The sequence below is a fragment of the Pristiophorus japonicus genome, chromosome 1 (genome assembly GCF_044704955.1).
Source record: "Pristiophorus japonicus isolate sPriJap1 chromosome 1, sPriJap1.hap1, whole genome shotgun sequence".
NCBI lineage: Eukaryota > Metazoa > Chordata > Chondrichthyes > Pristiophoridae > Pristiophorus > Pristiophorus japonicus.
In genome coordinates, this window is record NC_091977.1 from 224,293,970 (window position 1) to 224,313,947 (window position 19,978).

Genomic DNA, 19,978 nt, shown 5'->3' on the forward strand with positions numbered 1-19,978 from the left:
GCCATCAGCAGCAGCAGAATTGAATTTCACCACAATCTGTGAACTCATGGCTCAGCAAATCCCTCACTCTACCATTACCATCAAGCCAGTGGACCGACCCTGGTTCAATGAGGAATGCAGAAGAGCATGCCAGGAGCATCACCAGGCGTACCTAAAAATGAGGTGCCAACCTGGGGAAGCTGCAAGACACCAACACTCCGTGGCTGCAGTGTGTACCATCTATAAGATGCTCTGCAGCAATTCGCCAAGGCTTCTTTGGCAGCACCTCCCAAACCCCGCGACCTCTACCACCTAGAAGGATAAGGGCAGCAGGCGCATGGGAACACCATCACCTCTAGGATCCCCTTCAAGTCACACACTATCCTGATTTGGAAATGTATCGCTGTTCCTTCATTGTCGCTGGTTCAAAATCCTGGAACTCCCTCCCAGCACTGTGGGATTACGTTCACCACAAAGACTGCAATAGTTTAAGAAGGCGGCTCACCAGCACCTTCTCAAGGGCAATTAGGGATGGGCAATAAATGCTCGCCTTGCCAGTACACTCACATCGCAGGAACAAATTTTTTTAAAGGATCGTCGTGGTGTGAGGAAAGAATAAGCAGTCAAATTCCGCAGACTATTCACCCTCTTATTCTCAAATTTAAGTGCAGCAAGCACATTACTCTGTTCACACTGCAGCGCCGGAATTAAAGTATCAATCTGCTGGTACAGCCCTGCTGTCCTCTGTCCCAGCAGCAAGGACATGTTACTGTAGTGGGACTCTATGAATGAGCGCCTTTACTCAACTCAAGTCTAAAAAAGATCACGATATTGTCTCAGAAATCCTGACCCAACACAAGCAAATAATATTGGTCCACTGTCCCTATTGCTAGCATGTGTCCAGTTCCTTGGGTAGATGTATGAAGTATCCAGTTTGCATATTTTGCAGCCTCTAGTTCCATCCAGAACTAGGAGAAGTATCACTAACTAGCAACACTTCTCTATGCATAAGTGATTGAGTCTCATGACATTATGATGTTAGCAGTCATTTATCCACCAATTAGGTTGCTTAGGATGGCAAAAGATATAAACCCATAGACTACATTGTGTGTACAGCACAGAAACAGGCCATTCGACCCTACAGGTCTATGCCGGTGCTTATGCTCCACACGAGCCTCCTCCCACCCCACTTCAGCTCACCCTATCACCATATCCTTCTATTCCTTTCTCCATGCCGGATTTTCGGCAGGTTTGTGACTGGGGTTTTCGCCGTGATTTGACCCACCACGGCGAAAACCCAGCCGCAAAGCCCAGGCTGGATCTCGGGTACCTGTTTGCGACGGCGCTTTCAAGTACCACCAGGGAGAGGTGTGCCGACGTGCAACGACTCGGTTTGCGTTTGCGTCCGAGTTTTGGCTCCCTCCCGACCCGTACCTCATGCCCAGAAAAGCAACAGGTCAAACGTGTCGGTGCAGCCCTGCCAGCAGCTGTAAGTATGAAAACCTGCAAAAAATGGTAAGTTAAAGTTTTTATTTCTTAATTTTTTTTGCAGCGATTAGATAGATAAGGGTCTTGTAACTGTTTTTGAATGTTTTTTGGAATTTCCCCACCTCCCCCCCCACCCCACCCCAAGGCCTCTCTCGCAGCGCTTCCGGCCCCAGACTAAAGTTGCTGAAACTCGCGTTTTGCACCACGAATGCTTGTGCAACGCCTCCCTAACTGCCATAAAGGCCAAAAGTTCGGCTTAAAAATGGCAGCGCAGCAAAAATGGTATTGCTACCGTTTTCATCGAAAAACCCCAAAACCAAAATCCGGCTCATGTATGTGTTTATCCAGCTTCCCCCTAAATGCATCTATACTATTCGCCCCAACCATTCCATGTGGTAGCAAGTTCCGCATTCTCACCACTCTCTGGGTAAAGACGTTTCTTCTGAATTCGCCATTGAACTTGTTACTGACTATCTTATATTTATGGCCCCTAATTTTGGTCACCGCTACAAATGGAAACATATTCTCCACATCTACCCTATCAAATTTCTGCAATCAATATTTTAAATGTATTTGTCCAGTTTTAGGAATGCTTCCCAGGTGGTCAGAAAACATTTTCTGTCTCCGACCGCTGACCTTGTGTTATATCTCCATAAGAAGGGAATGCCTCCCTTGGCCAGTTATTTCAAACCCTCACAGACCAACCTTTACACCAACTAAAGAGCCTATGATGCCATAAGAAAATTCTCTCACATTTTCTCTCTTCTCCTGTCCTTGCCTCTTCCACTGCTAGCTTTCATCATGCTTAGCTTTTGTAGTTTTAACCCACTTAATTGCCTGCTTAATATTATAGATTTGAATAGGTTCTGCTACATCCTGTTTCTATATTTTTTCCATCGGACTTTGCAGAATCATTTGCCATTTGGGTCTGTATAGATTTGTTTTGCGTAGTATTGCAGTACCAAAGTAAATCCTCAGCTTAAGTGGATTGAGCTCATCATTTATTGCCAGTCAGACTATACCAATGGATATAGAAGATTTAAAAATATTGAAGTAGATCATGGTCATTGTCACCAAGCTATGGGAGGGGATAGATAGTAAAGACAATCCTCTCATTATTAAAAACTCTGTTATAACAAACTTCCCTCAGAACAAACTTTGGTCTTGCTTGAACAACAACTTGCATTTATATAGCACCTTTAACATAGTAAAACGTCCCAAGGCACTCCACAGGGGCAATAGCATAATTTGGCAATATAGGAGATATTAGGACAGGTGACCAAAAGCTTGGTCAAAGAGGTATGTTTTAAGGAGTGTCTTAAAGGAGAATGGAGAGGTTGAGAGGTTTAGTGAGGTAATTCCAGAACTTAGGGCCGAGGCAGCTTAAGGCACAGCTGCTAATGGTAGAGCAGCTTAATTTAAGTGAAGGTGGGAGTTCAAATCCTAAAAAGGTGAACCTCAACAATAATTATCTGTCCCCAACATTTTGTAACAACTGTAATTGTCTTTCACCAAATGTGTAGGGCAGATGTCCAGGTGAACATGGATGAAGGAGATTTTCTGGAACTAGATAGCCGCATTTTAAGGAATATATAAAATTTGCAATAAAGCACGAAGGGCTGGATTTTTGGCTTTTGAGATTTTGGGGGCGGTAATGGCGGGGCGGTACTGATTCCGCCTGGTAAAAGTTTGCGCCCTCGTCTGCAAAATTCAGCAAAAAATGAGGTTCCATGATCAGGGGCGCAAAATCAGACATTGCGCAATGAATATCACGGCGTTAAAAAAGTTTCATTGATTTAAGGAACGTCATTGCTGCTCAGTGCCCTGCAACATAACGTTATATATTGTATGGTTTTATTTTGGTAGGGGGAGTTTTTGCTACTTTGTTGCAGTAAAATTTATGATTCATCCTTTGCCATTGGTGTCTTACGTATCATTCCAACGTTCACCAGGGTTGTGCCTTTATATAACGTGTCCAGTATTAGCTCCATCCCTCAGTTTCCTCCATCTAGGTGAACCGATCTATTATGAGCTGGCCACGGGCGACTCTTGGTCCGGCAGCATCTCCACACTGCCTCCTCCATGGATGGTGCGGCTATCCAATGGGGGCCTCACCAGGCTCCTCTTCATTGTTCTCCTCCTCCTGAGGTGGCCATGCAATCCCCACTGGCAATGCCTGGCCCCTCATGATGGCCAAGTTGTGCAACATGCAGCACACCACAATGAATTCAGATATCGGTTGAGGGGGGTATTGAAGGCTATCTCTGGAAGGAGATGCATTTCTCTGTTAGCACTTCCTTTCGGAAGAACAGCCTTCTCACACACTACTTCTCAGAGAACTAGAGGCATGAGCATTGGTGCCTGTAAACCTGTCGGGTATAAGTCCTCCTCCCCAGATGTCTTCGGCCTCTCCTCATCTGTCGGCCGACATGGCCAAGAGCTTTTCTTCTAGCTTGATGCCGCCTGGCAATAGCATGGAGCATGATATGCTGTCAAACTCGTAATGCCCTCATTAAATTCTCTTCACTGAAGTTGTAAGAGCACTGTAATGACAGATAAAAGTGGCTTTTGCAAGTCGGAGCTTCACGCAGTGTGATGTGCGCACTGTTGCAGTCAAGGTGACCTGCGATATAGGAGCCTCATCCCTCCATTTAAATACGCTGCCAATACCGCTGCTGCCCCCTGGGAATGCCTGGTTTTTCAGACGTTTACTCGGCGGGCGTTAAATGAGGCATTATGGCTGAATTTTGCATCCGGGACGGTAGTGTAGCATTGTACGATGGTTGACGTCATGATTTTTGTGAAACTAGACAGCGGGGCAGTAAGTTTTTGCGCCACCACAAACCATGAGCCGAATTTGCAGACCAGGCAGTAAAAGCTGGACACCCGGCGTTACGCCTAGAAACACAATTTACCACCCCTCCGGGGCGTAAGCTGAGACGCAAGCGAGCCCAAAATCCAGCCCTAACTGTTGGAACAATTGCCTGTCAGGGCCTTGTTTATTGTGACTATGATAACAAACTAACTTGCTTTAATTTACTCTTTTCTTTACTTGAATGATTACATGAAATCTCCACGTAAATTAAGGGGGAAATTAGCTTATTAAAATGTTAAGACTTATTTATGTTAAAACCCATTTGACTGTAATATACTACATTTTGGCAGAATATGCAGCCGTGGTTCAGATATAACTTTCACCTCTAAGTCAGAAGCTTGTCGGTTCAAGCCCCACTCCAGAGACTTAAGCACAAAATCTAGGCTGACACTCCCAGTACAGTACTGAGGGAGTGCTGCACCTCCGGAGGTGCCATCTTTCCGAAGCCCCATCTGTCCTCTTAGGTGGATGTAAAAGATTCAATGGCACTATTCGAAGATGAGCAGAGAGCAGGGGAGTTATCTCTGGTGTCCTGGCTAATGTTTAACCCTCGACTAACATCAGTATATCTGGTCATTATCACATTGCTGTTTATGGGAGCCTGCTGTGTGCAAATTGGATACCGTGTTTCCTACATTACAACAGTGACTGCACATCAAAAGTACTTCATTGGCTGTAAAGTGATTTGAGATGTCCTAAGGTTTTTTGCAAATGTAAACTGCTATTTAAGAAAGGAGGGAGAGAGAAAACAAGGAACATCAGGCCAGTTAGCTTGACATTAGTCATCGGGAAAATGCTGGAATCCATTGTTGAGGAAGTGGTATCTGGGTATTTAGAAACTCGTAACATGATTAGGCAGAGTCAACATGGTTTTCTGAAAGGGAAATCATGTTTGATAAATTTATTAGAGTTTTTTGGGGATGTAACTAGCAGGGTAGATAAAGGGAACCAGTGGACGTAGTATATTTGGATTTTCAAAAGGCATTCAATAAGGTGCCACATAAAAGATTATTACACAAGATAAGGGCTCCTGGGATTGGAGGTAATGTATTAGCATGGATAGAGGATTGGTTAATGGACAGAAAACAGAGAGTAGGAATAAACCAGTCATTTTCAGGTTGGCAGGCTGTAACTAGTGGGGTGCCGCAAGGATCAGTACAGGGGCCTCAGCTATTTACAATCTATATTAATTACCTTAATGAAGGGACCGATTGTAATGTATCAAAGTTTGCTGATGATCCAAAGCTAGGTGGGACAGTAAGCTGTGAGGAGAACTCAGAGTCTGCAAAGGGATATATACAGACAAAGTGAGTGGGCAGTAAGGCAGAAGATGTTACACAATGTAAGGAATGTGAGGTTATTTACATTGGAAGGAAGAATAGAAAAACAGAATATTTTTTAAATACTGAGAAACTTTTAAATGTTCAGAGAGATGTGGGTGTTCTCGTGCAAGAAACACAGAAAGCTAGCATGTAGGTACAGCAAGAAATAAGGAAGGCAAATGGCATGTTAGCTCTTTATTGCAAGGGGGTTGAAGTATAAGAGTAAGGAAGTCCTTCTACAATTGTACAGGACTTTAGTGAGACCACATCTGGAGTACTGTGCACAGTTTTGGTCTCCTTATCTAAGAAAGGTTATACTTGCCTTGGAGGCAGTGCAAGAAAGGTTCACTAGATTGATACCTGGGACGAGTGGGCTGTCCTATGATGAGAGATTGTGTAAAATGGGCCTATACTCTCTGGAGTTTAGAAGACTGAGAGGTGATCTCATTGAAACATACAAGATTCTGAAGGGGATTGACAGGGTAGATGCTGAGAGGTTGTTTCCCCTGGCTGGAATGTCTAGAACTAGGGTTCATAGTCTCAGGATAGGGGGTAAGCCATTTAGACTGAGATGAGGAGGAATTTCTTTGCTCAGAGGATTGTGAATCTTTGGAATTCTCTGCCCCAGAGGGCTGTGGATGCTGAGTCTTTGAGTACATTCAAGGCTGAGATAGATAGATTTTTCGTCTCTAGGGGAATCGAGGGATATGGAGATCGGGCGGGAAAGTGGACTGAGGTTGATGATCAGTCATGACTTATTGAATGGCAGAGCAGGCTTGAGGGACCGTATGGCCTTCTCGTGCTCCTATTTCTTATGTTCTAATGAGTTGGCGAAAAGCACGCTATATAAATGCAAGTTCTTTCTTTCAATATATGCTTTTTAAATATTTTGCTTCTGTTACAACCTCAATGGAACGCCAATGATGCCTTCAACAGAATGAACCATTAAAATGGTACTGTTAGATAGTGTCAGGAAATATAGCTACCGACATTACTCTATACCATCGTTATATAATATTAGGATCTCAGAAAATGATCTCATAGTAGATTATAGCAAGCCTATTTTGTGAAAACTGAGACGGCAAAATTGCTGTACACCTTAATTGGGGGTAGTAACCTTCTGGGGCCAGGACTTTTATCATCCGGCGCAGAAGCCCCGCCCCCAACGCGGAATTGCCCATGTTGCCCCTGAAAGGAAGCGGAGCGCTATATCCAGCACTCCATATACTGTAGGGGTGGGTCTAGGCGCTACTGTGGTGCTGAGGGAAGTATTACACGGATGCTCCGCATAGCGCTGACGCACTTCAACGCCCCTCCCTTTCGATTAAGGGGGAGGGCCGCTGTGCATGCTGCATGGCCACTACTGGGCCACCAGGGCAGCGTGTGGCTGGGCCAGCAGCCCGGCACCCAAGACGGAATGGCGGGCTGCATGATTGCGGTCCGGACCACGCCAGGGCCGCCATGATCAAGCCGACCCAAGAGTCGGCCGACAAAAAAAGATGGCAGCCTGGTGCAATTTCCCTTGCAGGGCATTAAGGGGTCACTACGTATGATGATGACATCATCACCGGTTGTGTGGCGGCCTGGGCGCTATCCGTGGGGCATGGCGTTGCCGTGCCAGTACCTCCATAAACTTCCGGGCAATTTCCCGGGAGACGGTAATGTCCCCCTCCCCCGGGCGAAAACTGTTTTGCGCCCCCAGAGGCGCTAACGGGGCTATAAAAAGGGGCAATTTCACCCCCTGGTATCATCCCAGTTGATTATGTTCTAGTGAGCAGGAGATTTTATATGGTTTATATACTAGAGATAGATCTATTCACAATGTGTGTTATATTGATATATTATGGTATTTCAGATTGTTATTGTGAGGGGAGCGTGCACTTTGTTGCTGTTTGTAAACAGTGAATCCAGGATTGTACTGTGGCTTCAATCTAAAGGACTAGCTGCAATCCTGCGCTCCCAGAGAGTGGGAGTGAATCTTGGAGGGAGTGCATCTTGGGAAATGACGAATGCACAGTGCATGATTTGCTGCCCGTCGGTTATACAACAGTAGGGTCATCATGGTTGAGCCTGATCTGGTTCTGACCCAAAGACCCCACATGTGTGACTTCAACTGGGGTGACTGCAATCCAGAGCAGGAACACAGGCAGATTGTCTTTACTCAGGGATGCTGAGGGTGATTGTAGCATTCCTACTGCAACCCCAGCTAACAACAGCTAAGTCAACACATACTGAGGACTAAACCTGGAGTCTTCATGGCCTCTATGGCTCTGCCACTTAATGGATAGCCCACTGAACTACCAAGGAAGAGTTTTGAAAAAATTGAAAAGGAAGATTTATTGGAAATGTTTGAGAAATATATGTATACAGTTCCCACAAAACCCTCACTGCCATCTTCCAAATTCAATCCTCTGGGAGGTGCCAACTGAAGAACAGGTGATTTCCCTTGGGAATGAAGGGAACAAAGGCCAATTGATGAACCTGGACTGATCTCTGCTTTATCCTAGTGCCCAGATCAAGAGAAGAATTGGCTCACTCCTCGGAGCAAGTTACCTACCCACTCACTCACTCAGTCAGGAAATGGCACATAACATGGGAGGCCCTGAAAGAGGATGAAAGCAACAGGTTAAAAATAAGTAAGAGAAGAGAACAGACAAGCTTGACTCACTTTTTTTAATTTTCATTTGCATTTACAACATTTAGTATTAAATGGTTACAGATGATCAAGTATATTCTAGCAAATTACACAAAATACATGTTTATTTGAAAGTACCACTGATCATGAAGCTACACCATTATTGATTTTAAAACATTTAATAATAAATACATTAAACTCAGAACTGAGTCAGTTTGAAATGCCTGTACTTTATTCTACAATCACCTTTATTTGATTATTCAGAAAGTGAACTGCAGGCATTTTATACATTTGCAGACTCTTTGGCTAGTTCAACAAAAAGTTGTTTCTTTGCCATAATATTATATTAATATACTTTAAGTTAATTGAATAAAATTAATATTAATTTAACAAGGAAACAAAAAACGGTAAAATTGTTTGCAAATTTTTATATTTAGAGAACAATGTTCACACACAGAGTTTATTTTCCTGTTGGACCTACTTTTGAAATGTAAGTCAGACTAATTGATTGTGATTAGCGTCACAGATCAGATGGTCATGCAGTGGAAAGAAGCTATGCTTCTGTAAAGCCTTTGGATACTGACATGATCTCACTCTTCCCCTCCCCCTGTACAGTGAGTGCAACACAATTTTACATTAGTAAATTCAGGAGAAAATTCAATTCAGTTTATGTTGGTATTTTGCTATGTTGGTATTTAAAATCCAACATTGTAAAATCTTATTTTACAAATTCCAACGCACAAGAAAGAATAAAAGTAGGTATTATAATAATTGGAATTGCAATATCAGCATGTATCAAATTATTACTACACCCTGTTTTACACCCTCTTGTGTTATTTTAAATGGTTCTCCACTCGCTCTGGGACTGAGCGACAATCTCAGTTAGATTAACTAAATTTTCAATGACCAAAATCGGGAATTATGCAGAGCCCATTGAACTGTTAAACACGATTGACTGAACAGTTGTCACAAGTGAGGGGAATTCTTGGAGTATATTACACTCTAATTGGCCTGCACAGTCTGTTGCCTGCCAAAGTTACAAAGCACAGAATGTAGCTTGTGCAAAATAAGTGAAGAGTTCCTCTTTTTAGTGAAAAAATGCGGGTAAGTTTTCAACTTGCCGCCCATTGTACAAACTGCCCGAATTTAATTTCCATTAATTTCAATAGCATTGTTCACATACAGAAAGAGTTTTTTTTCTCCCCTGTCAGTCTCAGTTTCTGAAGGATTGCAAGTTGAAACCCCACCCCGTGGCGTTCAGAGATGTAAAGAAACAATTTATGCTTCATAGAAGGGATCTAAACGATGCCCAAACCTCAGTTTAATAATTGACCAGTGTAGCACTCACATGTATGTATAATCTACACCTTTGGTTAGTACACGAATGTCACATCAGAATTAAGATTTTCAACTTATTGATGCCAGTATTTTATTTTTCTTCTCTTCCAGTTAACTTTTTTATAGAAATAAATAAAGGTTTTAGTGACCAGTAATTCACCTAGGTCAATATATGGGAAATCAGGGAGAACAAACACATCTAAACATACACTAAAATACACATATGGACACACTAGTGCTAATTGGGCCACAAACTACAAAACGTGTAATTTTTTTAACAAAGCAAATTGATTAAGATACAAAATGGCAGTGCTTGGTGCCACAGTGTTATCAGCTGATCCGGAATGTTCCTCAAGTGAGCTGCCGGGGCTCACTGATCCTTCATTACAGCTGCTGCAGCCTGATGCTGGTGATGGGACATTACTCTCGTCCACCGGTGTCCTCTGTCCCGGGGACTGCCGGTGGATAGCTTCAGGAAAAGATCCAGCTTTGCTGAAGTCCGCGCTCTCTTGATCTATTCCCTGATCTTTAAGCAGCTTGACCAGAAAATCGATGTATTTCATAGCCAGGCGAAGGATTTCGTTTTTGCTCAGTTTCTTATCTGGAGGGTGCGTTGGGACGAGTTTCCGCAACTCGGCAAAGGCGCTGTTTACGTTTTGCTGCCTCCATCTCTCCCTGGTGTTGGTAAAAACCTTTCTGGTCATCTTTTCTGGTAGCTCTGCAATAAAAGTCCAGCTGTAATATTTCCCACTGATTTATTTAATTCCTATTAATTTAGAACATAAGAACATAAGGAATAGGGGCAGGAATTAGGCTCTCGGCCCCTCGAGCCCACTCTGCCATTCAATAAGATTTACCTCAACTCCACCTTCCTGCACTACCCCCATATCCCTTGATTCCCTTAGTATCCAAAAATCTATTGATCTCTGTCTTCAATATACTCAACGATTTCGCATCCACAGCCCTCTACTGTAGAGAATTCCAAACATTCACAACCGTTTGAGTGAAGAAATGTCTCCTCATCTCTGTCCTAAATGATGACCCCTTATTCTGAGACCATGCCAACTCGTTCTAGACTCCTCAGCCAAGGGAAACACCCTCCCAGCATCTAACCTTTAAGAATTTTAAGAGTTTCAATGAGATTACCTCTCATTCTTCTAAACTCTAGGGAATATAGGCCTAGTCTACTCAATCTGTCCTCATAGGACAATTCCCACATCTCAGGAATCAGTCTAATGAACCCAGAAGTATCTGGTAGCAGTATGTTCTGCCAGATTTTATTTCATATTCCAAGTGATTCAGTGAACTTCCGGTTTCGTTGAAGTATTTCAAAATGTAATGCAAAAGACCAGAATAAAGGTAATTATTAAGAACTAAATGTAAAATAGATATTATTGATTAGTAGCAGAACATTTATTAAAATCTATTATTTGGTTGGACAATGGGCACTAATATCCAATATAGATCCCCTTTCTAATATATTTTAAAAGTAGTAGCTGATTATGTTCAGGATTCATTTGTAATATCAAATTGACACTATTCCTGCCCCACCCGGATTCCATTTTGTAAAATACTGCCTGATTTCAAGTCAGGTGAGTTGGCTGCTTAGGTGAGGGGGACTTGTTAAGGCAAAGTTCTATCAGTGGTTATAGTGTCTGATCATACTGGTTTTATTCTAACTCCAATCTTTGCCTAGCACAGCACAGATCAGACACTACGTATAATCATATTCATTACGTGATGCTCACATTTCCCCCCGCTGCTCAATAAATCACTTCTACTCATTGCATAGTGCTGATGGCAGAATGTACAACTGTGTAATTTTGAAGATGAATGCCACTGGTTGAGTAATCTCTAGATTCCATACCCTTGGTCAGACCCCATCTGGAGCACTGCATTCAGCTCTGGGCACCATACTTCAGGAAGGATATATTGGCTTTGGAGGGATGCAGCGCAGATTCACCAGAATTATACCTGGGCTAAAAGGGTTAAATTATTAAGACAGTTTGCACAGACTAGGCTTGAATATAGAAGATTAAGGGGTGATCTAATTGAGGTACTTAAGATGATTAAATGAGTTTGTAGGGTAGAAAAATTATTTCCTCTGGCAGGGAACTCCAGAACAAGGGGCCTTAACATTAAAATTAGAGCTTGGCGATTCAGGAAGCATTTCTTCACACAAAGGATAGTGGAAATCTGAAACTCTCGCCCCAAAAAGCTGTTGTGGCTGGGAGGGGGGAGGGGGGGGTCAATTGAAAATGTTAAAATTGAGATTGATAGATTTTTGTTGAGTAAGGGTATTAAGGGTTACAGAACCAAGGCAGGTAGATGGAGGTAAGATACAGATCATCCATGATCTAATTGAATGGCGGAATAGGCTCGAGGGGCTGAATGGTCTCCTGTTCCTATAAGGTATTTTAGGTTCAGGCTTATAATTGTTTAAAAGGGATATGAATCTGTATTTTGAGACCATTCATTTCACAGCCATTGGTTGCAGAGAGCACAGAAGGATGACATATAATTAATGGATAGTGTGGGGTACATTATTGGCTTGGGGGGGCACCTGTTCAGCCTCAAGGTGAATAGGTGCCCCCCCCCTCCAAGCCAAAACAGACCCGTCATTCTCCCCCATAGTCTCTATTATCTTGTATGATGGAGACCAGATGTTTCTGTACCCCTACCCACTTTGATTCCATATTTTAAAACTGTCTGGTTTTAAATCGGTATGATTTAAAGATGTAGGTGAGCCATTAGTAGTGATAGTTAGCAGATACATACATTATAGCATAATGGAAATCTCATGTTCAAGGCACAAAATTATAGAAAAAAAACAACACACTCACATAAGAGCAAGCAGATTGTAGCAATATAACTTAAAGGGAATGAAGGGTTCATAAACCCCTTAAATATATTTATCATTAAATATGCTGAGATTGAAAATACCATTGCCTTGACCACAGATTTGCAGCAGTATGCAATCAACAATTAATGAAATACCAAACAAGTACCTGAAACAGTTCTTACCATTTCAACCCGATTAATGGAAAATAAACACACACAGACACATTTAATTGCAAAAAAAACCCCTCTGCAATAGGTAACACAAAGAAGAAATATTCAGGAAATAATTGGTTGCAGAAAGCTATGCTGTTGCAGTTACATTGCTGAAAACATATAGGATCCACATTTCTACCTATGATGCATAGGTAGATGCATCTACCTGTAGTAGGTAGCCTCTTTCTATTCCTGTGCCAAAGAAGTATTTTAAAAGCTCAGAATCATTCCTTACCTGTTTCAGTAAGTGCTGGCTGTCGATGATGCACCAGCAATATGTATAGGAGTAGTGGCTGAAGGAGCTGAGTTGCGACCTGCACTGTGTTGTGTGTGGCAGAAACAGTGATACCCAGATTCTCTGCAGACCCGTGCTATGGGTTTTTTTGGGGAGGGGAGGGGGGCTCTCCTGTCATTTATATTGTGGCTGTCCCTTTGTTTGACATGTGTCACTACTTTGTGCTACAAGTGAATTTATTTCTGTCTCCTTGGAGACTACCAGCACAATGCTCCAGGCACCCTTCCCATTCTTTGACATCTTGTTCCTTCCATTAAAATAAATAGCGTTCCATTTTCGGCAAATTTACTAGAGTGTCGTTTAGCCTGAAAAGGTGTTCGATGCTTTGGACAGATTCCTTTAATAAATAAAAAGGCAGGGCAATGTCACGCTACATTTTATTACGTTGAAAATATCCACAATTGTTCTGTTTAAACCCGCAACAGATAGGAAAATTGTATGTCAGCTTTAACAATATTTTATGGTGCTGGAATGTAATACCTCAACCACCTTTCGAAACAATTGAATGGATGTTGTGTGAAGCGCCATGCTTCCTGTCCATTGATTCTGCAGCTGTTTCATAATCGGCAATGAAGGCAGAAATATCGCAACAAATTACAGAAAAAAACATTGGGAATGACATGTTGGGTATGACACACGCTGCACTGAAAGATAGTGGGTTTCTGAACTGTTACTTTTCACATATCTTTCAGTGAATGCAAACAGTACAGACATAGGCTGCTGCTGGGAGAGTCAAGTTAATACATTATGCAATTACTTGAATTTTTTTCAGTATATATAGTAAATCAGCATTCTCATCATTTGGTGTGAGCTTCCATTGTTTATAATTTATGCTGTTATTAATTTTTCCCCTCAAGTGCTTTGTTTCAAAGTGACAGACTGCTATGGCGTTGTACTTTGTGGAGTATGAATTTACATAATCCGATTACAGGGATTATCATGTGGTTGCAAAACTGCCCCAGTGGGTTTGAGTCAAAAAAAATCCTTACTATTCATTGCACTCTCTGCCCTGCAAAGGACTGCACCTGCAATTCTGGCCGACACTCTTTCAGGACTGTAGTAGGATCTAAAATTTACAAAAACTGCTTCATGTATGCATCGCCTTTAATTGATCCATCTGGATTAATCTTGAGGAGACTGGAAATGAACGTTTGGATGCTTAGTATTATCTAAAGGGCCATCTGATTCTTAAAAAGGGCCAACTTGCATCACCCCTCAGTACTTTCCCTTCTGATGATTTGTATTGTCCACAATGCTAACGCAGTGGTCGCGACAGTAGTGAGAGCAACCATTTAGCTCACTGAACTCACCATTTATTTTTATAGTTCCAGAGGAAAGTGACTTCAGTCAGACAGCAGTTCAGTTCTCACAATAAATCTACTTTAAAGCCCCCAACACCGCTGCTAAAAAAAAAACTCCAATTAGTCTCTCCGGCAAGTCGCAAAGGGCAAACGAGCTTAGACAAATGTTGACTTTAGCTAAAGATTGCCTCTCCGCTCAGTAATAATTAGTCATTGAAAACTAAACATAATGTCTTTATCACGGCAGTGGAAAAAAAGTGGAAGTTTTAAGAAAAAGTGCATACAAGGCTGCTCTGAAAGTCTTTGAAATGAAATAGTAAAGAGCGGTGAAGGTGAGCGGGTTTTTAACCTATGGAGTTGGCAGTTTGCAGCCATTGTGAGGCTGGCTCTTTGATTTCCCATTCAGAGTGGAGAGGGGATCACTCCAGTAAGCTGCCTTTTGCAGATAGGAATTTTACAGGCTCTGGAAGGACGCGATAAGAAAAGCTGCAATTATTAATCAAGGATTAATTGTTAGGCAGTCAGTAAAAAGATACAGTGGTTGGTTTATCTGTTCGACTGCAAGACTTCCAGCGTTTCGCATTCTAAAACAGATGCAATATTGATTTAGTGCTATTAGACGCACAGCCCGTTTTCACAGCCCCAAGATTAGACGAACTTGACGTTACTTGGAGGGAGAATCTCGCTGCTGTCATTTAAAGAGAAACTTATAGAAATTGAGAACCAATCAAATAAAAACAGAAAACGGATGAAGGTTGTTATTTTTGACCTTGTTTTGTTAATTACGAATGGGCAATAAATGCTGGCATTGCCAGCGACACCCACATCCCATGAACGAATAAAAAGATCTTTTACTTTACCCTTATCAGATATGACACCTTCAGTCAAGGATGTCAGTGTTATTTCCGTGCTAAAATAAAGTGTTGATGCAATTCCAGTCATTTTTTCAAAGAAAGGCTACTGGATTAAAGAATCTCTGTTTCTTTATCTTTAACAAGCAGATCAATGAGCGCCTCAGTAAAACGGACATGGTGGCTCCAACCACTCATCAATTGGCTTCCGTTGGTCGCAAAGTGTAACAGAGGGGAAATGGATCCCAAAGAAACAACACATTCTGCTTCATAACAAAAAGCAAAATACTACAGATTCTGGAAATCAAAGCAGAAACACTCAGCAGGCCAGGCAGCCTCTGTGGAGAGAGAAACAGAGTTAATCTTTCATCAGAAGCTGTTTGTAATGTTTTATATTGAGGAGACAGACCACTCGTATAATCTGGGGCAATATAGGAAAGAGCCACAACTGGTGCCAATGTGCATTAATTTTGTGTTGTCCAAGACAAATTCAGTGAAACAAAAGAAACACTTGCATTTATACAGCGCATGTCACCACCTCAGGACATCCCAAAGCTCTTTACAGCCAATGAAGTTCTTTTGAAGTCTGGTCACTGCTGTAAAGTAGGAAACAGTATTCACCCCTTTTCACACCCTTAAAAATCTTTTTATATTCGCAGTTTCAGTAACAACATCCAGGAATAAATTTCATTGAGATTACTGGGCAAGATGTGACCAAACCCCAACTCCTTCCTCTTCACTCCACTAAACAACATTCAGTTCCAAGAGGTAAAGCCTTTGTTTTCATATTTTGTTGAGGTGTTTCTACTGTGAAATTGGTGAAGCACAATTGTTATAAAGTCGTTAATCATCTAGACAATTGAAAACGTCTGTGAGATCTGGGGCCCATGTTGGTTGTCAAATAATGGTCCGTAGACACCAGCTGTGAGCGAGTGAAGAATTACGGGAATAATAACATAGAGGGGATAATAATCTGGTAAATTTGCCAAGAAGCTAAAATTTCAACAATTTTTTATGTCCCCTTCCAGGTATTATAACAACAACTTGTATTTATATAGTGCCTTTAACTTAGTAAAACATCCTGAGGCGCTTCACAGGAGCGTTATCAAACAAAATTTGACACCGAGCCACATAAGGAGACAGTAAGACAGGTTGGTCAAAGACATGGGCCGGAATTTTCATCTTAGGATCTGGGCGGTTGCATGCAGGCCGCGTAGCGGGTTGACACCACAAAATATTCAGTAGTGCATTCTGCACTACGTGTTTAACTTAGTTACATCAATTGAAAGAGTCATGTGGGTTTGCAGGCCAATTAAATGGAACAGGTCTGATGACATCATCTCAGAAGATGCTCCATTTGGTAAGGGTGCACCTTCAGCAGACCCATGCACATCCAGCAGTAGTGCAGATACGTGCACGTCGGTGAGTCCTGCGAGACATAAAGCAGTGTTGTCACCTGGTGTCTCACACATCATAAGTGAGCAAGAGCAGATGATAGAAACAGGGACTGCAGTAGAGAGTCCTCACAGGTGGAGTTAGGATGCTCCAAGCTCTGCTCAGCTGGATGCAGATGCTGATCCTCAGGGGCTGTCGATAAAGAGGTTGATCTTGGAGGAGCAGCAACAAATACACGAGACTCTGCCAGCTTTTCCAGCGGCTATGTGTGCGATTGTAGAGAGAATGGATGAGTCCATCTCCAACATGAGCAACACCATATCACAGGATATGACGACAATGGGCTGTTCCATGGAAAGGATGACCACCTGTGTGGAGCAGCTAATGCACCTGTCAAATGAGAATATGCTTGCTGTGAACAACAGATCACAAACTCTTATTGGAATCATCTCTAGAAGCAATAATAACGTAATCTTGGGCGTTTATCACCCCATTGATGTACAGCGAGGTGTTGTACAGGAGGTGTTGTCCAGCTCCTTGCTAGAAGGGAAGTGCGGGTGGCCCACGAGAGGGATGATGGTGAGAGGGCACATGGAAGTGGGGGCTTTGTTCAAAGCACTCCCACTTCTCCCCCATTGCCTCGCCCGCAGTCAGAGCTCCAGATGCTGCCTTGGATCCTGATGACCAAGTCTGCCTTGCACAGTTGCAGGAGGAGCAGTCTTTGGCAGGGCCCTCACAGGCTCCAAAACCCAGAGGATGTCTGTCAAAAGTGCTGAAGCAGTCCCAGCAGGGAAATGAGCAGCCTGCTTCTACCTCTGCTGAAGCCACAGGGGTTGCGCTTCATAGAAGGACTCGGAAAAGAAAAAAGACACAATCGTAGATGCACATGAGTGTTTGCCAAAATGTTAGTATTAAGTTTCAGTTCTATTTATGACGCACGTAAATTGGTACAGCATCTGGGACCCGGATGGGTGCACTGGTGCAACTTAATTAAATCGGGCCATTATGAAGCCATCATGGGCCGCCCAGGCAGCAACGTGCAGCACTGCTGATGACATTTCCACCTCAGGTTCCTCCTCCTCATAGAAACATAGAAACATAGAAAATAGGTGCAGGAGTAGGCCATTCGGCCCTTCGAGCCTGCACCAACATTCAATAAGATCATGGCTGATCATTCACCTCAGTACCCCTTTCCTGCTTTCTCTCCATACCCCTTGATCCCTTTAGCCATAAGGGCCATATCTAAATCCCGCTTCAATATATCTAATGAACTGGCATCAACAACTCACCGCGATATAGACTTCCAGAGGTTAACAACTCTCTGAGTGAAGAAGTTTCTCCTCATCTCGGTCCTAAATGGCTTACCCCTTATCCTTAGACTGTTACCCCTGGTTCTGGACTTCCCTAACATTGGGAACATTCTTCCTGCATCTAACCTGTCCAGTTCCGTCAGAATTTTATATGCTTCTATGAGATCCCCTCTCATCCTTCTAAACTCCAGTGAATAAAGGCCCAGTCGATCCAGTCTCTCCTCATATGTCAGTCCCACCATCCTGAGAATCAGTCTGGTGAACCTTCGCTGCACTCCCTCAATAGCAAGAACGGCATTCCTCAGATTAGGAGACCAAAACTGAACACAATATTCCAGGTGAGGACTCACCAAGGCCCTGTACAACTGCAGTAAGACCTCCCTGCTCCTATACTCAAATCCCCTAGCTATGAAGGCCAACATGCCATTGCCTTCTTCACCGCCTGCTGTATCTGCATGCCAACTTTCAATGACCGATGTACCATGACACCCAGGTCTCGTTGCACCTCCCCTTTTCCTAATCTGCAGCCATTCAGATAATATTCTGCCTTCGTTTTTTTACTACCAAAGTGGATAACCTCACATTTATCCACATTATACTGCATCTGCCATGCATTTGCCCACTCACCTAACCTGTCCAAATCACCCTGCAGCCTCTTAGCATCCTCCTCACAGCTCACACCACCCCCCAGCTTAGTGTCATGTGCAAACCTGGAGATATTACATTCAATTCCTTCATCTAAATCATTGGTGTATATTGTAAATAGCTGGGGTCCCAGCATTGAGCCCTGCGGCACCCCACTAGTCACTGCCTGCCAATCTGAAAAGGACTCGTTTATCCCGACTCTCTGCTTCTTGTCTGTCAACAAGTTCCCTATCCATGTCAATACATTACCCTCAATAACATGTTTTAATTTTGCACACTAATCTCTTGTGTGGGACCTTGTCAAAAGCCTTCTGAAAGTCCAAAACACCACATCCACTGGTTCTCCCTTGTCCACTCTACTAGTTACATCCTCAAAAAATTCTAGAAGATTTGTCAAGCATGATTTCCCTTTCATAAATCCATGCTGACTTGGACCGATCCTGTCACTGCTTTCCAAATGCGCTGCTATTTCATTTTTAATGATTGATTCCAATATTTTTCCCACTACTGATGTCAGGCTAACCGGTCTATAATTCCCCATTTTCTCTCTCCCTCCTTTTTTAAAAAGTGGTGTTACATTAGCTACCCTCCAGTCCATAGGAACTGATCTAGAGTCGATTGGAAAATGATCATCAATGCATACACTATTTTTAGGGCCACTTCCTTAAGTACTCTGGGATGCAGACTGGGGATTTATTGGCCTTCAATCCCATCAATTTCCCAAACACAATTTCCTGACTAATAAGGATTTCCTTCAGTTCCTCCTTCTCGCTAGATCCTCGGTCCCCTAGTATTTCCGGAAGGTTATATGTGTCTTCGAGACAGAACCAAAGTATTTGTTCAATTGGTCTGCCATTTCTTTGTTCCCCATTATAAATTCACCTGATTCTGACTGCAAGGGACATTTGTCTTCACTAATCTTATTCTCTTCATATATCTATAGAAGCTTTTGCAGTCAGTTTTTATGTTCCCAGCAAGCTTCCTATCATTATTTTCCCCCTCCTAATTAAACCCTTTGTCCTCCTCTGCTGAATTCTAAATTTCTCCCGATGCTCAGGTTTGCTGCTTTTTCTGGCCAATTTATATGCCTCTTCCTTGGATTTAACACTATCCTTAATTTCCAATGTGGGCCACGGTTGAGCCATCTTCCCCATTTTATTTTTACTCCAGACAGGGACGTACAATTGTTGAAGTTCATCCATGTGATCTTTAAATGTTTGCCATTGCCTATCCACCATCAACCCTTTAAGGATCATTCGCCAGTCTATTTTAGCCAATTCACGTCTCATACCATCGAAGTTACCTTTCCTTAAGTTCAGGACCCTAATCTCTGAATTAACTGTGTCACTCTCCATCTTACTAAAGAATTCTACCATATTATGGTCACTCTTCCCCAAGGGGCCTCGCACAACAAGATTGCTAATTAGTCCTTTCTCATTACACATCACCCAGTCTAGGATGGCCAGCCTCTAGTTGGTTCCTCGACATAT

At 42.7% G+C, this 19,978-nt stretch overlaps 1 protein-coding gene across 1 annotated transcript in view; it reads right to left on the reverse strand.

Moving 5' to 3' along the window:
• Nucleotides 1-9,891: 9,891 nt before the first annotated feature.
• The window catches only part of tal2 (T-cell acute lymphocytic leukemia 2), a 75,081-nt gene continuing 64,994 nt past the window's right edge, over nucleotides 9,892-19,978 (reverse strand). The window contains exon 2 of the mRNA XM_070886909.1: nucleotides 9,892-10,355. Within this exon, the coding sequence (XP_070743010.1) occupies nucleotides 9,892-10,355 (464 nt within the window). The remainder of the gene's footprint in view (nucleotides 10,356-19,978) is intronic.